At 30.8% G+C, this 15,230-nt stretch overlaps 1 protein-coding gene across 1 annotated transcript in view; it reads left to right on the top strand.

Annotated features, from left to right (window-relative positions):
- Nucleotides 1-255: 255 nt before the first annotated feature.
- LOC127286105 (hyaluronidase B-like) overlaps nt 256-15,230 on the top strand; it is a 31,658-nt gene continuing 16,683 nt past the window's right edge. Inside the window, exons 1-3 of the mRNA XM_051312408.1 lie at nt 256-700; nt 795-1,009; nt 1,134-1,560. Of these exons, the coding sequence (XP_051168365.1) occupies nt 609-700; nt 795-1,009; nt 1,134-1,560 (734 nt within the window). The 5' untranslated portion in view covers nt 256-608. The remainder of the gene's footprint in view (nt 701-794; nt 1,010-1,133; nt 1,561-15,230) is intronic.

Raw genomic sequence — 15,230 nt, 5'->3', positions numbered from 1 at the left:
GTAGCTTTTTTATTAGTAGCACGCGAGAGCGAAATCTTCATTACATGAAGCATTTAACCTTCACTTTCATAGTATATCGAAATCTCTAAATCGTTTATGTCTTTTCTTCATTGAAAATAAAAAGTACCGAAGTTTTGATTATTTTAATACAATTCACGGAGAATAGATAACGAAACCCGCTGTTAAATGAGAATTAAAGAGGGGATCGTCAAACGAAGAGGAATAAATACAAGCTTTAAATTAACTGGTATTCAGTTGCATATCTAGTGTTGTCAACGTTTGCTTGTTTTTAAAAAATATAAATAATTCTAAAAAATCCACATTTAATTTCTTGCTTTTTCTTTTTAAAAACAGAAACAATTCTTGAAGGATTTAAATGGTGTAATTTATTTCTCTAGTCAATGTGTGCCAAACATATATATATTTATATATAAATATTTTAGAAAAAAATTGTATTAAATGTTATCAAGTCGAAATATTAATTAATAATTAAAAAACTAAAACTTAAAGCAGTTTACATAAAACTTAATTATATAGTTACAATAGTGCAATAAATTCAGCAGAATTGGATTGTTCTTAGAAAGAAATTCACCTTCAGCGTATAAAGAATGTACTATATGAAAGAAATGAAAAACATAATATTGTCTTTCTTCATAATTAATAGGTTTCTGAATGCCCAGTCATTTGGTATATCTTTTGGGTTTGTATCAATAGTAAAATATACTCAAAAAAGAGAAATCTTCATAAAAATTTCTTCCAATCAAACTTTCTATAAATGTCATATTTTTATTCAGTATTTGGCAAACCACAACCGATAATAGAGTTGTAAATAATTTTCAAGTTTATTGGAATGTGCCAACTTTTATGTGTCACAAGTATGGTTTGTTTTTTGAAGAAGTGTCGACTCATTTTGGCATTAGACAGAACGATAAAGATCAATTTCGTGGTGATGAGATCTTTATTCTGTACGATCCTGGATATTTTCCCGCCTTACTGAAAGACAAAAAGGGTACAAAAAATTAATTTTAAAATCCATAATAAACTTTAATAATTTTTTAATTTAATGTTATCCAATTGATAAACATTTCTTTCTTTGTAGAAAAAGTATATATTTATGTCTTTGTTTCATGAAGGTAAAGTTTGGAGGAGGAATGGAGGAATTCCACAGGAGGGTAATTTGACACATCATCTTCATTTATTTGAGCAGCACGTTGAAGAACAAGTGTACAATAAGTCATTTAGTGGGATAGCAGTGATTGATTTTGAAAGTTGGAGACCAATTTTTAGACAAAATTGGGCATCATTGAATCAATATCGTGAACTTTCAATTGAAATTGAACGTCTGAAGCATCCATTTTTAAGTAATGATGTCATTAAGAATTTAGCTGAGAGAAATTTTGAAACTTATGGTAGAAAATTTATGGATGAAACTTTAAAACTTGCCAAGAAATTACGGCCATTTGCCAAATGGGGTTACTATGCATATCCTTATTGTTATAATTTTGGACCGAAAAATCCATATTCTACTTGTGCTCAAATGGTTAATGAAGAGAACGACAGGTATTTAAGAATTTATAAAATTGAGAACAATTTTTTTTAATTTTATGCAATCTTTAACAGAGATTTGTACAATATTTTTTGTTATTTCTATACATTCCCAGTTATTGATTCCATTAGCTTTTAATTTGATGAATTGTGTGTGTTAGTACACAAAATTCACCAGTTGAAGTTACTACAGTTTATTAACTGTAGCTAAAGTAATATTGAACTTTTTCCTTTAAACATCAATCTTAATCTAAATAACAGCTTTTACACATTCTAGGCATTATTCTCGTTATGTTTTAATTACGTTAATTGCTTTCATTTAACAAACCTCTCGGCAAATTGTAATCGAGCAATTCTAGTACAATATCAAAACTGCTTTAAAAACACATATTTTAATATCCTCATTATTTATATAGATATATGAAAATATTAAAACATAAACTTTTGAAGCATTCATAAGCTCTCAGTCCGAGGATTTCTCGAATATTATAATATTTCTTTATTTTTATTTAATTAAACTTTTATGACATACCGATTCTGAGAAGCAAATGAATTCAAACACGTGGTTGAATGACCATAAATTTATGAGTAGAAAATTAGTTAGGAATATATTTTATTCTATACAGAATTATGAAAATTTATCAAGAATTCACAATCATTTTAAACATTAAATACTATATCGTCAGATTAATTGTTTATTTAATAATCTAAAAAAATATAATTCTTTTATTTATTATTATTTTCTTTAGCATCAAATTCTTCGAAACTATAAATAATCAATTGTTTTAACAAGAAGAAGAATTTTGAAAAGTTATTTTACAAAATAAAAATTTTACATTTTGCTTTACAAAAGCTAAAAATCTAAATATTTATTGGAAATATTCCTTTAATTTAGTTTGAAAAAGCGACAAATACTTTAAAGATAAAAGATAAGAAAATAAGTATAGAATAAGAAATAAGCAAAATAAACCTATAAGAATTTTTTTTCTTTTATTTTCTACTATATTTTGAAAATCTTATCTGATGATATAGTTCTCACGCGTTTCATTATATTGAATAATAGAAATTAAGAATATAATGTCCCTTTAAATTTGGACAATAGCTATTATTCCTTTTGCTGATTTGATAATGAGTGGGTGAGTGATAATTACCTAAACATTTATGTTTATGGTCATTCAACCACGTGTTTGAACTCATTTGCTTCTCAGAATTGATGTGTCATAAAAGTTTAATTAAATAAAAATACAGAAATAATATAATATTCGAGAAATCCCCGGACGGAGTGCTTATGAATGCTTCACATTTAGTGGTTATATACCTTTATGTTTGTCAAAAAAAAAGAATTTTAAAAAAATTTAGTAGCCGTTGTTTAACATTTTTTTAAAACGAAGTTTATTTTATCGAATAGTACATATTTCAATGTATTTGTATACCCAAGTGCGAAAACCAACACGGCCAAATACTGGCTCAGTATTGGCAAAATTGGCCCCGAGCCTTGGCAGATAATATTGGGCCGACTCTTGTGGTGCTATTGCGGTTGGACGTCGGCTGCCAGTCCTCGGCAGACATTATTGGCCCAATATTTTCTACCATGCGCTGAAAAAAGAGTTTGGTTGGTATTTAAGCTAGGAAAAAAATTCCCTGTCTTTTCCCTGGCTTTTTACAGACTTTTCCCTGACCTAAATTACACTAAAAATTTTTTTATTTTTATCAAATAAAATTTATTTTAATACAATTAAATCATTTACCTGTCTAGTATCTACTAAATATAAATATTCTAAGTATAAATATTCTTAACATTTAATTTAAAAGAATTTTTACGGCGTCAAATCTCAAATTATCAAATTTTTATTTAGTAAAATTATATAAAGTAGATTTTCCAGTACATCGAATTTCAAATTAATACAATTTCAATTTAACGGAGTTTATGTCAAGAAAAATTGCATAAAGAAACATTTTTTTAACAGAATTGTCATTAAATATATCCACAATTAACAGAATGTTTATTTAACAAAACTCTTGATTAAAAAAGTTTTTATTAAAGAAAATTTTAATTCTAACTAATTCTTCTTTAACAGAATTCTCATTTAAGAAAAATTCTACTTAGTTCTTTTTTGCTTCCTCGTGGAGGAAGCTTTGTAGTCCTTTCGTTTATAAAACTTTTCAAAGTGACGGAAACAAATTTTTTTCTTTATAGAAACATGTTATATGAGATCCTGATCAATTGTCCGGATGTATGTATGTGTGTGTATGTGTGTGTGTGGATCCCTTTTTTGTTTAGAAGATAACTTTAACAGGTTTTAATGTATTTAGATAAAATTTGGTAGGCTCATTTATCATATTAATATCTCAAATCTGAGGAAGCAAATTTTTTTGCTGATCGTAAAGAGGAAGCAAAATGTTCATGTAATGAACATCTGAATTTACAACTTGTTTTGTCAATTGTTATAGACATTTTCGTTAAATTGAAATTATATTAATTTAAAATTTTAAAAAAGTATTAGAAAAAATGCTTTATAAGAGTTATGCTAAATAGAAATTATTTAAATACAATTTTAGTTAAATGTAAATTCTTCGATATGAAAATTTTACATAATATAAAATCCATTTTATACAATTTTGCTAAATAGAAATTCGATAATTTAAGATTCGACGCCGTAATAATTTTTAGAAGTTAAATGTGGGTATTAGCATTAAATAATAAATTATTCGTACCTATTCATGAATAATTTAATTTATTTGAAGTTGAATCGATAAAATAAAATTGTATCAAATAATTTTTATTTACATTAAAAAACCAAATATTTCACTGAAAAAAATTAATTAATTGTTATCCAAGTTTAAAAAATCATTTATTAGATTCAAAAAATAGTAGTAAATAATTATTTACTTAATGAATATAACATATGGGCGATTCCACGTCAAATTTACAAACAAATTTTTAATTCGGCCAAAAACATTTTTTCTTCATTCCTTATTGAAAAAAAAAGAATACGTATTTTTTTTTTATGGCCAAATTTTCTCACTATGAATTTTTGAAATTTTAGATTTTCAAAAGTAGACTTATTTTCAATTACATGTATCTTTAAAACTATCAACTTTAGAAAAATTTTGCTAAGAGAAAAAAAGTTTAGTTTTTCACGACTTTTAAATAATGTAAACAAAAAAAAAATTTTTAATTTTTATAAAAAAAATATTAGTTTTTTATAAACAAATTAATGTTTTTTACATTTGGGCCCGATTTTTTTTTGTATACCTACCTAGAAGTGTTAAGAAGACTTTAGAAAAGGTTTCAGAGTGGGCCTGATAAGTTTAATAAGTTTAAATAAATATTTAAACTCGGATTGCAAGCTTAATGCGCGCGCGGTGCTTTGTGAGTCTATCTAGTTTGAAAAGAAATTTTCTGTAAGAGACATTTTATATTTTTTTAACTTGTTACATCTGTTTATTACAAAACGGATTTGTTAAAACTTTAAATATAAACATATTTAAACATTGACGTAATTTCGTATTTTACATTCCTCAGAAATATTGTCGTTTTACGTATTTGAGAATTTTGAAAAAATGTTTATATGAATCATTTTAATTATTTTTAATCAGAAAATTTATTTATATTGAGCACAAGAATTTTTTTTGATGATTGGAAGCAATTTTATTGAAACTTTGTGAATATGTTCCTTTATTTGTTATCCAAATGAGATCAATTTTTTCAAATTTCAAAAAATGAATTTAAAAATTTAGTTTTACTATTTTCCTGGGAAAAAAAAATTTTTTTTACTGAACTGTTTTTTTCTTAAAATAGCATCTTTTGCGAGAAATTTGATAAAAAATTAATCTCATTGGATAACAAGAAAAAAGTTACATGGTTTTTTAAGAAAATAACACAAATTTTAAATTAGAGATATCTCCGAAAATTTTGAAAATTTTGAGAAATTGTTTGTGGGCTTTTATTCTGTACAAATAAAGGAACATATTCAAAAGGTTTCAATAAAATTGCTCCAATCATCAAAAATTTTTGTGATCACATTCCATAGAATTTGCTCAACTGCGCCATTACTGGGACAAGATTCATTCCAACCTTTGGAAAAATGACATGTCAAAAAAAATTCAACATTTCAGCCTTTAATGTGCCAATTATGACCCAGTATTGGGACAGAGTTCATCCCAATTATGGCAAATCAGAATTATCAAGTATTGGTGCCCATATTAACCCAGTAATGAAACAGAGTTCGGCCCAATTATGGCAAATTAGAGCTACCGAGAATCGGTGCCAATATTGGCCCAATAATGGGACGAGTTGATCGCCAGTATTGTCCCAGTAATGTTTGCCGTACTTCGGCAAACATTACTGGGCCAATGATAGGCCGTATTAGGAGTCTTGGCTTTTCGCACTTGGGTATACATTTTTATTAAAAAATATTAACCCCTTAAGTGTGAGGCTACGTCTATAGACGTACATTCTAAAGTGGGCTTCCAGTGTGAGGTACGACTATAGACGTACATACAAAAAAATTGATAAAAGGCACAAAAAACAAGTAGATTTACATTACACATACGTTATTTATGGTATTTTCGACGTTAAATCCGAATTTGAAGTCAAATTTTGAAAATTCAATAACCAAAATCCAATATGTCTGCTCAAAAGTAGACTATTTTGAAGGATACTTTTATTACATTAAATCTCAGACAGCATACATTATCTTATCAAACTAATATCTCACATAATTATATCAAAATGTTTTCGAGGTCGCTGATTACGAATATGAAGTCAGATTTTAAAAATTCAAAATAACGGACAGGAAAATTAAAAATTGATCGGATTCGCTTGAAACAAAAATAAAAATTGATCGGATTCGCTTAAAACTCGTTATTTAGGAGTTTTAAAGGTCGCTGAATTTGAGTATGATGTACTCAAGATATATTTTAAGATAGATTTTAAGATATTTTAAGTTAGAAAAAAGTTAGAGACTTTTAACTTAGATGTTTGGAAAGTTAATAAAATTTTGCTTCTGAATGTATATCAAGAAAATTATTTCTTTTCTTTTAGTATTTATAACACCGAAAAGATTTCAAGAAAAAATTATGCAATTTTCTTACTTTCGTACTAATGTTTTTGACTTCCGGCATAATCTTGAATAATGTATGGATCAATTTGACAACATAATCTTTAGGGTCTTAGCTTTAATTTGCATTTTTGAAACCTAAAAAATGTTTTGTGGTTCCTGAAATATGTTAATAAAGATCCGAGCATGTTTTTCTACAACTCAGCCGTCGATCATCACTTATCGCCGCCTCGCTGCTGGGTTGTAGAAACACATGCTCGGAACTTTTTTAACATATTTCAGGAACTACAAAACATTTTTTAAGTTTCAAAAAATCAAATTAAAGCTAAGACCTTAAAGATTGTGTTAAAATTTAAAAAATTAAAAAATTTTTGTAGTTCCTGAAATATGTTAAAAAATGTTTAAGTATGTGTTTCTACAACCCAGCAGCGAGTCGGCGAAAAGTGACGATTGTTGGCAGAGTTGTAGAAATACATGTTCGGACCTTTTTTAACATATTTCAGGAACCACAAAACATTTTTTAGGTTTCAAAAATGCAAATTAAAGCTGAGACCCTAAAGATTATGTTGTCAAATTGATCCATACATTATTCTAGATTATGCCGGAAGTCAAAAACATTAGTACGAATGTAAGAAAATTGCATAATTTTTTCTTGAAATCTTTTCGGTGTTATAAATACTAAAAAAGAAAAAAATTTTCTTCAGATCAGCTTTCCAACTATCTAAGTTAGAAGTCTCTAACTTTTTTCTAACTTGAAATATCTTGCTTTAAAGTCAGCGCCGAATTTCCACTCCTCGAACGTCAGCCGTACCGACAATTTCCGACGGTAGTGTAAGTTTTTTAAAATCCAATATGGCGGACGACAAAATTAAAGTTGATCGGATTTTTTTCTTTCCTTAACATTTATGTCTAAAAAAAAATAAAAAACAAATCTAAAAATACAAAAAATTTTTTTTAAAAAATAAGAGGTGTAAAATCCTGCCGCACACCTCCACGTGGTACATTCTGGGGTTGTAGATAACTGTCGCCATATTTCATCCACTGTTTTTAATTTCTAAAATCTAAATTTGAATTTAGATGACACTGAAAACCTTTGTAATAAGTTTTAAATAAATTCGATTGCTTTTAATTTTTCTGTCCGTCATTTTGAGTTTTAAAAAACTAATATCAGATTCGTAATCAGCGACCTTGAAAACCTCTGAGTAACGCGTTTTAAGCAAAAACTGATGTATTTAGAAAAATATGTCCGCCATATTGGATACGCTATTTTGAATTTTGAAAAACTAACAACAGATTCGTTATCAGCGACCTCAAAAACCTCCAAGTAATAATTATGTTTCAAGCGAATTCGATGTATTTCTAATTTTTGTCAGCCGTATTAGATCCACTATTTTGAATTTTTAAAAATGGACTTGAAATACCTAATCAGCGACCCCGAAAAGCCACGAGTAATGAGTTTCAGGAAAATTAAATCGATTTTTAAAAAAATTTTCAGCCATATTAAATCCGCCATTTTTAATTCTTAAAATCTGACTTCAAATTCTTAATCAGCGACCCCGAAAACCTCCGAGTAACGAGTTTCAATCGAATTCGATGCATTTCTAATTTTTTTTTGTCCGCCATATTGGATGACCACGGATTCGTAATCATCAGCATCTTTTTCACGTTCATTTATTCCATTTGAAATAAAAAATAATATTTTTTAATTTTAAATATAATTTTATTTGAAATTTCAATATTGAAATTTATTGTTGAAATAATTTGCTATAATAATTTAATTTTCATTCACAATACAATTTTTTGTTGCATGGAAAATTTTGTAAATTAATTATTAAATATAAAAAACATTGTGGGTCAGTCCATTATATTTTGACGAAAGTTGTTGCGGTAAATTTTTAGAAAAATATTATACTTTGTAATAATGATTTTTTAATATCCGTACAACACATTTGTGGGTATTATTATTCGAAATTTAATATATTTGACTAAATTTTAATTTTCAATTTGAGTTGCACAGAAAAAATCTTATTTTGACAGTTATAGGAATTTATGATGAGAGTACAGAAGCCTATTTAACTTATATTAATTGATTATTGTGTAAAAAGAACAAAATCATAAGGTGAAAATTTATTTGTAAACTTTTCTGTCAAATGGGAGAATTCATCATATTTCAATTAGAAAACTTTTGAAAGTCATGATTAATTTAACAAAATTTACAAACTTTCCAAACAATTCTAATTCAAATATGATAAATTTTTCTAGTTATGCTAATGGTTATAAAATAAATTCTTTATTTAGACAATGATTTTGATATCACGGAGAGATCCGTAGGAGTAATTTTTATAAAATGTAACACTGTGTTTTATTACTTTGCTTTGCATAGTCCGGTAATTTTTAATATTTTATGTAGGAAAATCATAGAAAGGAAAAACTAGAATATGAGTTATCTAATTATAAAAGAAAACTTTGTTTTTTATATATTTTTTTTTGGTTTTTCGTAGGATGTAAATAAAATCTGCTACACCAAGGAGGGAATTGCAACTCCAAGGATCAGACGCCTTGGAGCCCGGCTCTCCAGGTTGTGCGAGGTTTAGCTTTCTCCTGCCGACCCGCTAAAAGAAACACCCTTTGGCTGGACACTTTTCACTACGGAACTACCGTCTGGCTTTAAACTTCGTAGGTGAAGGTCCCTGGGATTTCGCTTGCGCGACCATGCCTTTTGCCAATCTTCCTGGCCTATTTATTTTTCGTACGAGCGAGAGTCTTCTTAACTTCCTCTAGGGCTGACCTGAAGACTCCGCATCCTCCACTGCCTGCGACGTGATTCGTACTGATGTCGCTCAGTTTCTTGCATAAGAAGCAGCTTGGGCTCTTCTTACAGTCCGCATACTTATGACCGGCTTCTCCGCATCTGAAACACGCAGCCGATCTATCTTCTGCTGCACAACTTCTTGCTATATGACCATAGCCAAGACATCGATGACACCGTAGTACCATCACTTTTCTTTTAATTGGGCAGCACATAAAACCCACTTTTATGTGCCCCAATTTTTCTAGTCTGTCCGCTTCATCTGGGTTGGTGACAACAACCGCGAGTTTCATTCCTCTGCGATTAGGTCCTAGGACCGTCACTTTCCTGCTTCCTGACTTTCCAATTCCTCTATCCAACACTTCCTGTACCTCATCTATCTCAGTAAGGCAATCCAAATCGCGGATCTCCAATGTGACTCTTCGATCGACCAACTGTAACTTGCCCATACCTTCAACCGCCCTGGTAACCTCTGCGGTGAATGCTTCCTTGTTTGAATATCCTCCGATTTTGATGAGGAGATCCCCTTTCTTCGTAGCTCTTGCTGCTACCACTCTGGTATGGCTGGCGTCTGGGTTTACTTTCTTTCAGAGTTTGCTCAAAACGTCAGCATACGTACTCCCCTTCGCAACCTTGATGACCATGGTAGATCCTCTCGTCGCTGTTTCCCGTCGTTGAAAAAGCTCTGGCCTTAAGTTGTTCGTCGCCTTTAAGGTTGGTTCCGGATTTTCTTCTGCCTTCTTTTTCTTACTTCCGTTGGTTTTTGTCTCCTCCGGACTGTCCTCTCCTCTTCTCCGTTTCTGAGCGTCCTTTAGAACGCTTCTAAGTTGGCGTTTAAACTGACGCTCTCTTCTGTTTTTTCTGTCCATGTGGTTATCTGCCGCATTTCCCAAAACTGCTTCCAGATCCATGTCCAACTTATCGGCCGCTGCGTGTTTCACCTTCGCCTCCTGGACAAGGACCTGAAGATTCTTCAGTCCGTCCTTGATTGTCATGTTGACATTCTTTTGAATGTCACAAGATTTGATCATTTTCACGATCTCTTCTTCGATCTTGCGAAGCCACTCCGCTTCTTCTTTCCTAATCTTTAAGGAAACTTCACGTTCCTCATTGATCGCCTCATCGTCCACTTCTGAGGGAATCGGACTATAGGCGCTCTTCGCACTGCTGCCACTCATCACACTCAGAATACTCGATGCACTTCCTCTTCTTCGGCTATCCCTTACCACGGTGGTCTGTGGTACTTCGAAATCTCCTCTAGCCTCGTCCACAATGATAGATGGTACATTCAAAACAGTGTTGCCCTCCTGCATCCACGGGCCACTGGCCATCGCCCCCACGCTAAGCCCTTGACGATCGGAACCAGAGAGGGATTTAGCGTTTGCATTACCCTGCAGGTACTCTTCTTTTTTACAGTCGTTCATCATGTCATCATGTTTTGTCCCGTATCGTGGGATCTTCGGGCGTCTACAGGGTACTACCATCTCGCCAGGATGGGCCCAGAACCGCCTCCGTTAGTTACAATGACGTAAACGCCAATGATATCCAGGGTCACTTGAACTATACCAGGGGCATAGCTCGGAAGTGGAGGTCGATGTATCTCTCACGGGTCGGCGGGACAAGTCCCTGCGTCCGATCACAGAGTTTAACCCCTTTGTTTTTTATATTAAAGTATAATGTAATTTAAGAGGTTGTGTTTCGAAAGTTACTTTTCACTATAGTAATTTTTAGTGACCCAACGAATGCTTACTCGGCGCGAGTGTTTCTATTGGCTACTATACTACCATATTATTTTAAAAAACGTAGTAATTTGTTACAAAATAGTAAATATATATTTTTATAGTAAATATTACAAAAAGTCCCTTATTGCCGGACTATGCAAAGCAAAATAGTAAAACATAGTGTTACATTTTATAAAAATTACTCCTACGGGTCTCTCCGTGTAGAATCATTTACAACATGTTACTCGGGAGTTTTCGGGGATGCTGATTATGAATCTGATATTAATCAGTTTTCAAAAATGTAATTGGCAGATGAGTTTTTAATAATTGATTGGATTTAATTGGAATTTAGATAATAGATACTTAAGAGTTATTGAGTAGCTGATTTCGAATCTGATATTAGTTTTTAAAAATTAAAAACATCTCAAATGATTTTTTACAAATTAACTGAATCCGCTTGAGATTGGTTACTCGGGAATTTTTGGGCATGCTGCTGATTACGAATCCGTTATCAGTTAATTAACCCTTAACTGGCACCATGGGTCCACTAGACCTGAGCACTTTTTCAAGCTCAAATTAATTGAATGTGTAGCTTTTGAATATTTTTCATATTTTAGTATATTAGTTCGACATATTCTTAGTAATTTTGTAACTTTTTTGATACAACTAATTCGACACAAAGAATAAATTAGCTTCAGACATTAATAATTATAAATTTTTTATTTTAGCCTAAAAAGTCACCTTTTATTCTGCAAAATAAATACCTTTTTTACAAGTCCTGCTGTTGTGGTAATTTGCTGCTTAAAGAATAATACATCATGAGTAGAACCTTAAATTTTTAAGTCATAATATTAAAATTTAAATAAATTATGAATTTTTATGTAAAAACACGCAAGTTTTCGTTTTTATTTTTCACAATTTTTTTAACTAACCTAAAATAAATGAATCCCTGAAAACTAAGTACATTTTAAAAAACACATCATAGGCTACCTCAGATTAACTTTTTGTGCAAAAATATTCAATGCCGGCTGTACAATACACGTTTAAATATGTCGGGTCGAGTAAACCTGTTGTGCCATTTACGTTCAAACGCGGAATTGTTCCAGCTAAGGGTTAACATAATTAAAGGAATTACTGATTAATTTCTAATGTTATTCTCCAAAAATTATGCAGAATCTTTAACAGTTTTCTTGAAAGTATCAAATTGAGACCAAAGATAGCATCAAATCGTTGTAACCCTCACAACAAAAGGATATTCAGGATATCCTTGGGACGTCCTGGGGATATCGATTTGTTTTCGGCGGTTTGGATATCCCTGGGATATCTTAGAGATGTCCATGGATATCCAGAGGATATCTTAGGGATATCCGAATCGCCAAAAGCGAATGGATATCCCCAGGACGTCCCAGGGATATCCTGAATATCCTTGTGTTGTGAGGGAACGTTTTGATGCACATAAGTTATATCAAAATGAGAGCGTTTTGTAAGTCATTTTTAGAAATGATCAAATAATAAATATTTTTCACCAAATGTTTCTGTTCAAAAATGATATTTTTCACTTTTTCTTTGATAAAAAAAATTAATTTATTTCACCAATATTTTTTATTAAAAAATTAATTTATTTCACCAATATTTTTGATTAAAAAATTAATTTATTTCACCAATATTTTTTATTAAAAAATTAATTTTTTTCATCAATATTTTTGATTAAAAAATTAATTTATTTCACCAATATTTTTGATTGAAAAATTAATTTATTTCACCAATATTTTTTATTAACAAAAATTTTTTTTCATGAAAATTTCCTTTAAAAATGTATTTTTCTTTCTGTAATGAGGAGGGGGTAAAAACCTAATTTTTATTGGAAAAAAATCTCCATTTTTAGGGTTCCGTACCCGAAGGGGGAACCCTATTAATGAGACTAGTGAAGCAAGGCATGTACCCCCCCCTAGCGGCCACACGAATTTATCTAGAGGGCTGAAATTTGGTATACATATGTATTTTGGCGTGTAGATTACAGGAAAAATATAGCGAATCTCATAGGAATTGATTATCATAGCGTTGTCAAGGAAAAACCATGAATTTTTACGAAAAATCCCTGAAAATGACTATGTACCCCCCCCCCCTGGTTGCCACATCTTTTTACATAGAGAGCTCAAATTTGGTACACTTATGTATTTTTACGTGAAAATTACAGGAAAAATATAGCGAACATGATTCAGATCAATTTACATAGCGTTGTCAAGGAAAAAATTTTGAAAAAAAGCGTTTAATCCACCTAGCGCACACACTATTTGACCAAGACAGTTCATATTTGGTATACTTACGTATTTTTGCGTGTAGATTACAGGAAAAATATAGCGAGCACGATTGGAGTTGATGATCATATTGTTTTTAAGGAAAACTCATATTTTTAGAAAAAATCATGGATTTTTCGAATAAAAAAAGAAGAAAATTTTATCCTAAGAGATCCAAATTTATACTTTTTTATGTATTTTTGCGTGTAGATTACAAAAAAAATATAGCGAGAACGATTTGAGTTGATTATCATAGCGTTTTCAAGGTAAAACTGATAATTTTCGATAAAAATCATGAATTTTCCTCAAAAAATGAAGAAAATTTTATCTAAAGAGCTTGAAATTTATACACTTTTACATATTTTTGCGTGTAGATTACAAAAAAAATATAGCGAGAACTCCAATTGTGCTTGCTATATTTTTTTGTAGTGTTTTGCCATTCTTTATAATTTGCCATTTTCTTTTTTTTACCATTTGCTATTTTTTTTATCTTTTGACATTTTTTATTTGTTGATATTTTTATTATTTGGTGAAGTCTAAAAAAAATCATAAAATTGAAAATGTTAAATGATAAAAAAATTTTTAAAAACTTATGATATGTATTTCCATGCTCACATTACATGAAAAAATAATCAAAATTGGAATTTTTCTATCAGCCTTCACACTTTAAACCCCTGAAATTTTAGGATTAGGGGTACGGAACCCTTGAATCCCTGTTGAAAATTCCTATGTGAGAACACATATGGGATCCCATCCAGGATCTCTTGTGAGTTCTTATGTGGGTTCCCGTACAGGTTCACACATAAGATCCTGTATGAAAAGGTTCCTGGGATGAACTTGCGTGAGATCAAGCGCACGATCTTATGTCTCTGTAAAAGCAATAACACAGGATCCCATGAGGTTTCCTGTGTAGGTTCCTATATGAACAACACGATAAATAGGAACACACATGGGATCTTATCCGAGATCTTGTATGAGTTCCTATTTATCGTGTTGTTCATATAGGAACCTACACAGGAAACCTCATGGGATCCTGTGTTATTGCTTTTACAGAGACATAAGATCGTGCGCTTGATCTCACGCAAGTTCATCCCAGGAACCTTTTCATACAGGATCTTATGTGTGAACCTGTACGGGAACCCACATAAGAACTCACAAGAGATCCTGGATGGGATCCCATATGTGTTCTCACATAGGAATTTTCAACAGGGATTAGTGCGAGTGAGTGGCGGGTCCAGTTGGGGGTCAATAGGGTCATGACTCCCCCCTGGAGCAAAATATTTGTATTAAAAAAAAAAAAGGTCACACAAAGGTGGTCGACGGACGTCGATCATCTATGGATCACCCCCCCCCCTAGAGTAAGTTCTGGATCCGCCACTGGTGTAACTCGCACTTGTCCGATTTTTTTTTGACGCCACGAATAGAAATCTTTCTTTCTGTTGAGAGAAGGAGTTTAAATCTTTATTTTTATTAGCAAAAAATCTTTATTTTTTATTAATGAAATGGGACTAAATATTGTTAATTTAAAAATTTTAATTTTTTCTCCATTTTTAATTTCTGACACAATTAATAGGAATTTTTTTCTGTAGACAGGAGAAGATTAAATCTTAAATCTTATTGTGAAAAAATCTCCATTTTAATTTGACAATATTTAGTCCTATCCACTAAATACATAATGGAGATTTTTACCCAAAAAAAATTAAGATTTAAACTGATCCTCTCAAGATTTCTACTCGTTGCGTTAAAAATTAAAAATGGAGAAAAAATTAAATTTTTTTATTTGACAAGATTTAGT

This window comes from Leptopilina boulardi, unplaced genomic scaffold (genome assembly GCF_019393585.1).
Source record: "Leptopilina boulardi isolate dan_hultmark-lab unplaced genomic scaffold, ZJU_Lbou_2.1 LbouV2_347, whole genome shotgun sequence".
Lineage (NCBI taxonomy): Eukaryota > Metazoa > Arthropoda > Insecta > Hymenoptera > Figitidae > Leptopilina > Leptopilina boulardi.
The sequence above is the reverse complement of the archived record's forward strand: the minus strand, read 5'-3'. Positions and strand labels throughout refer to the sequence as shown.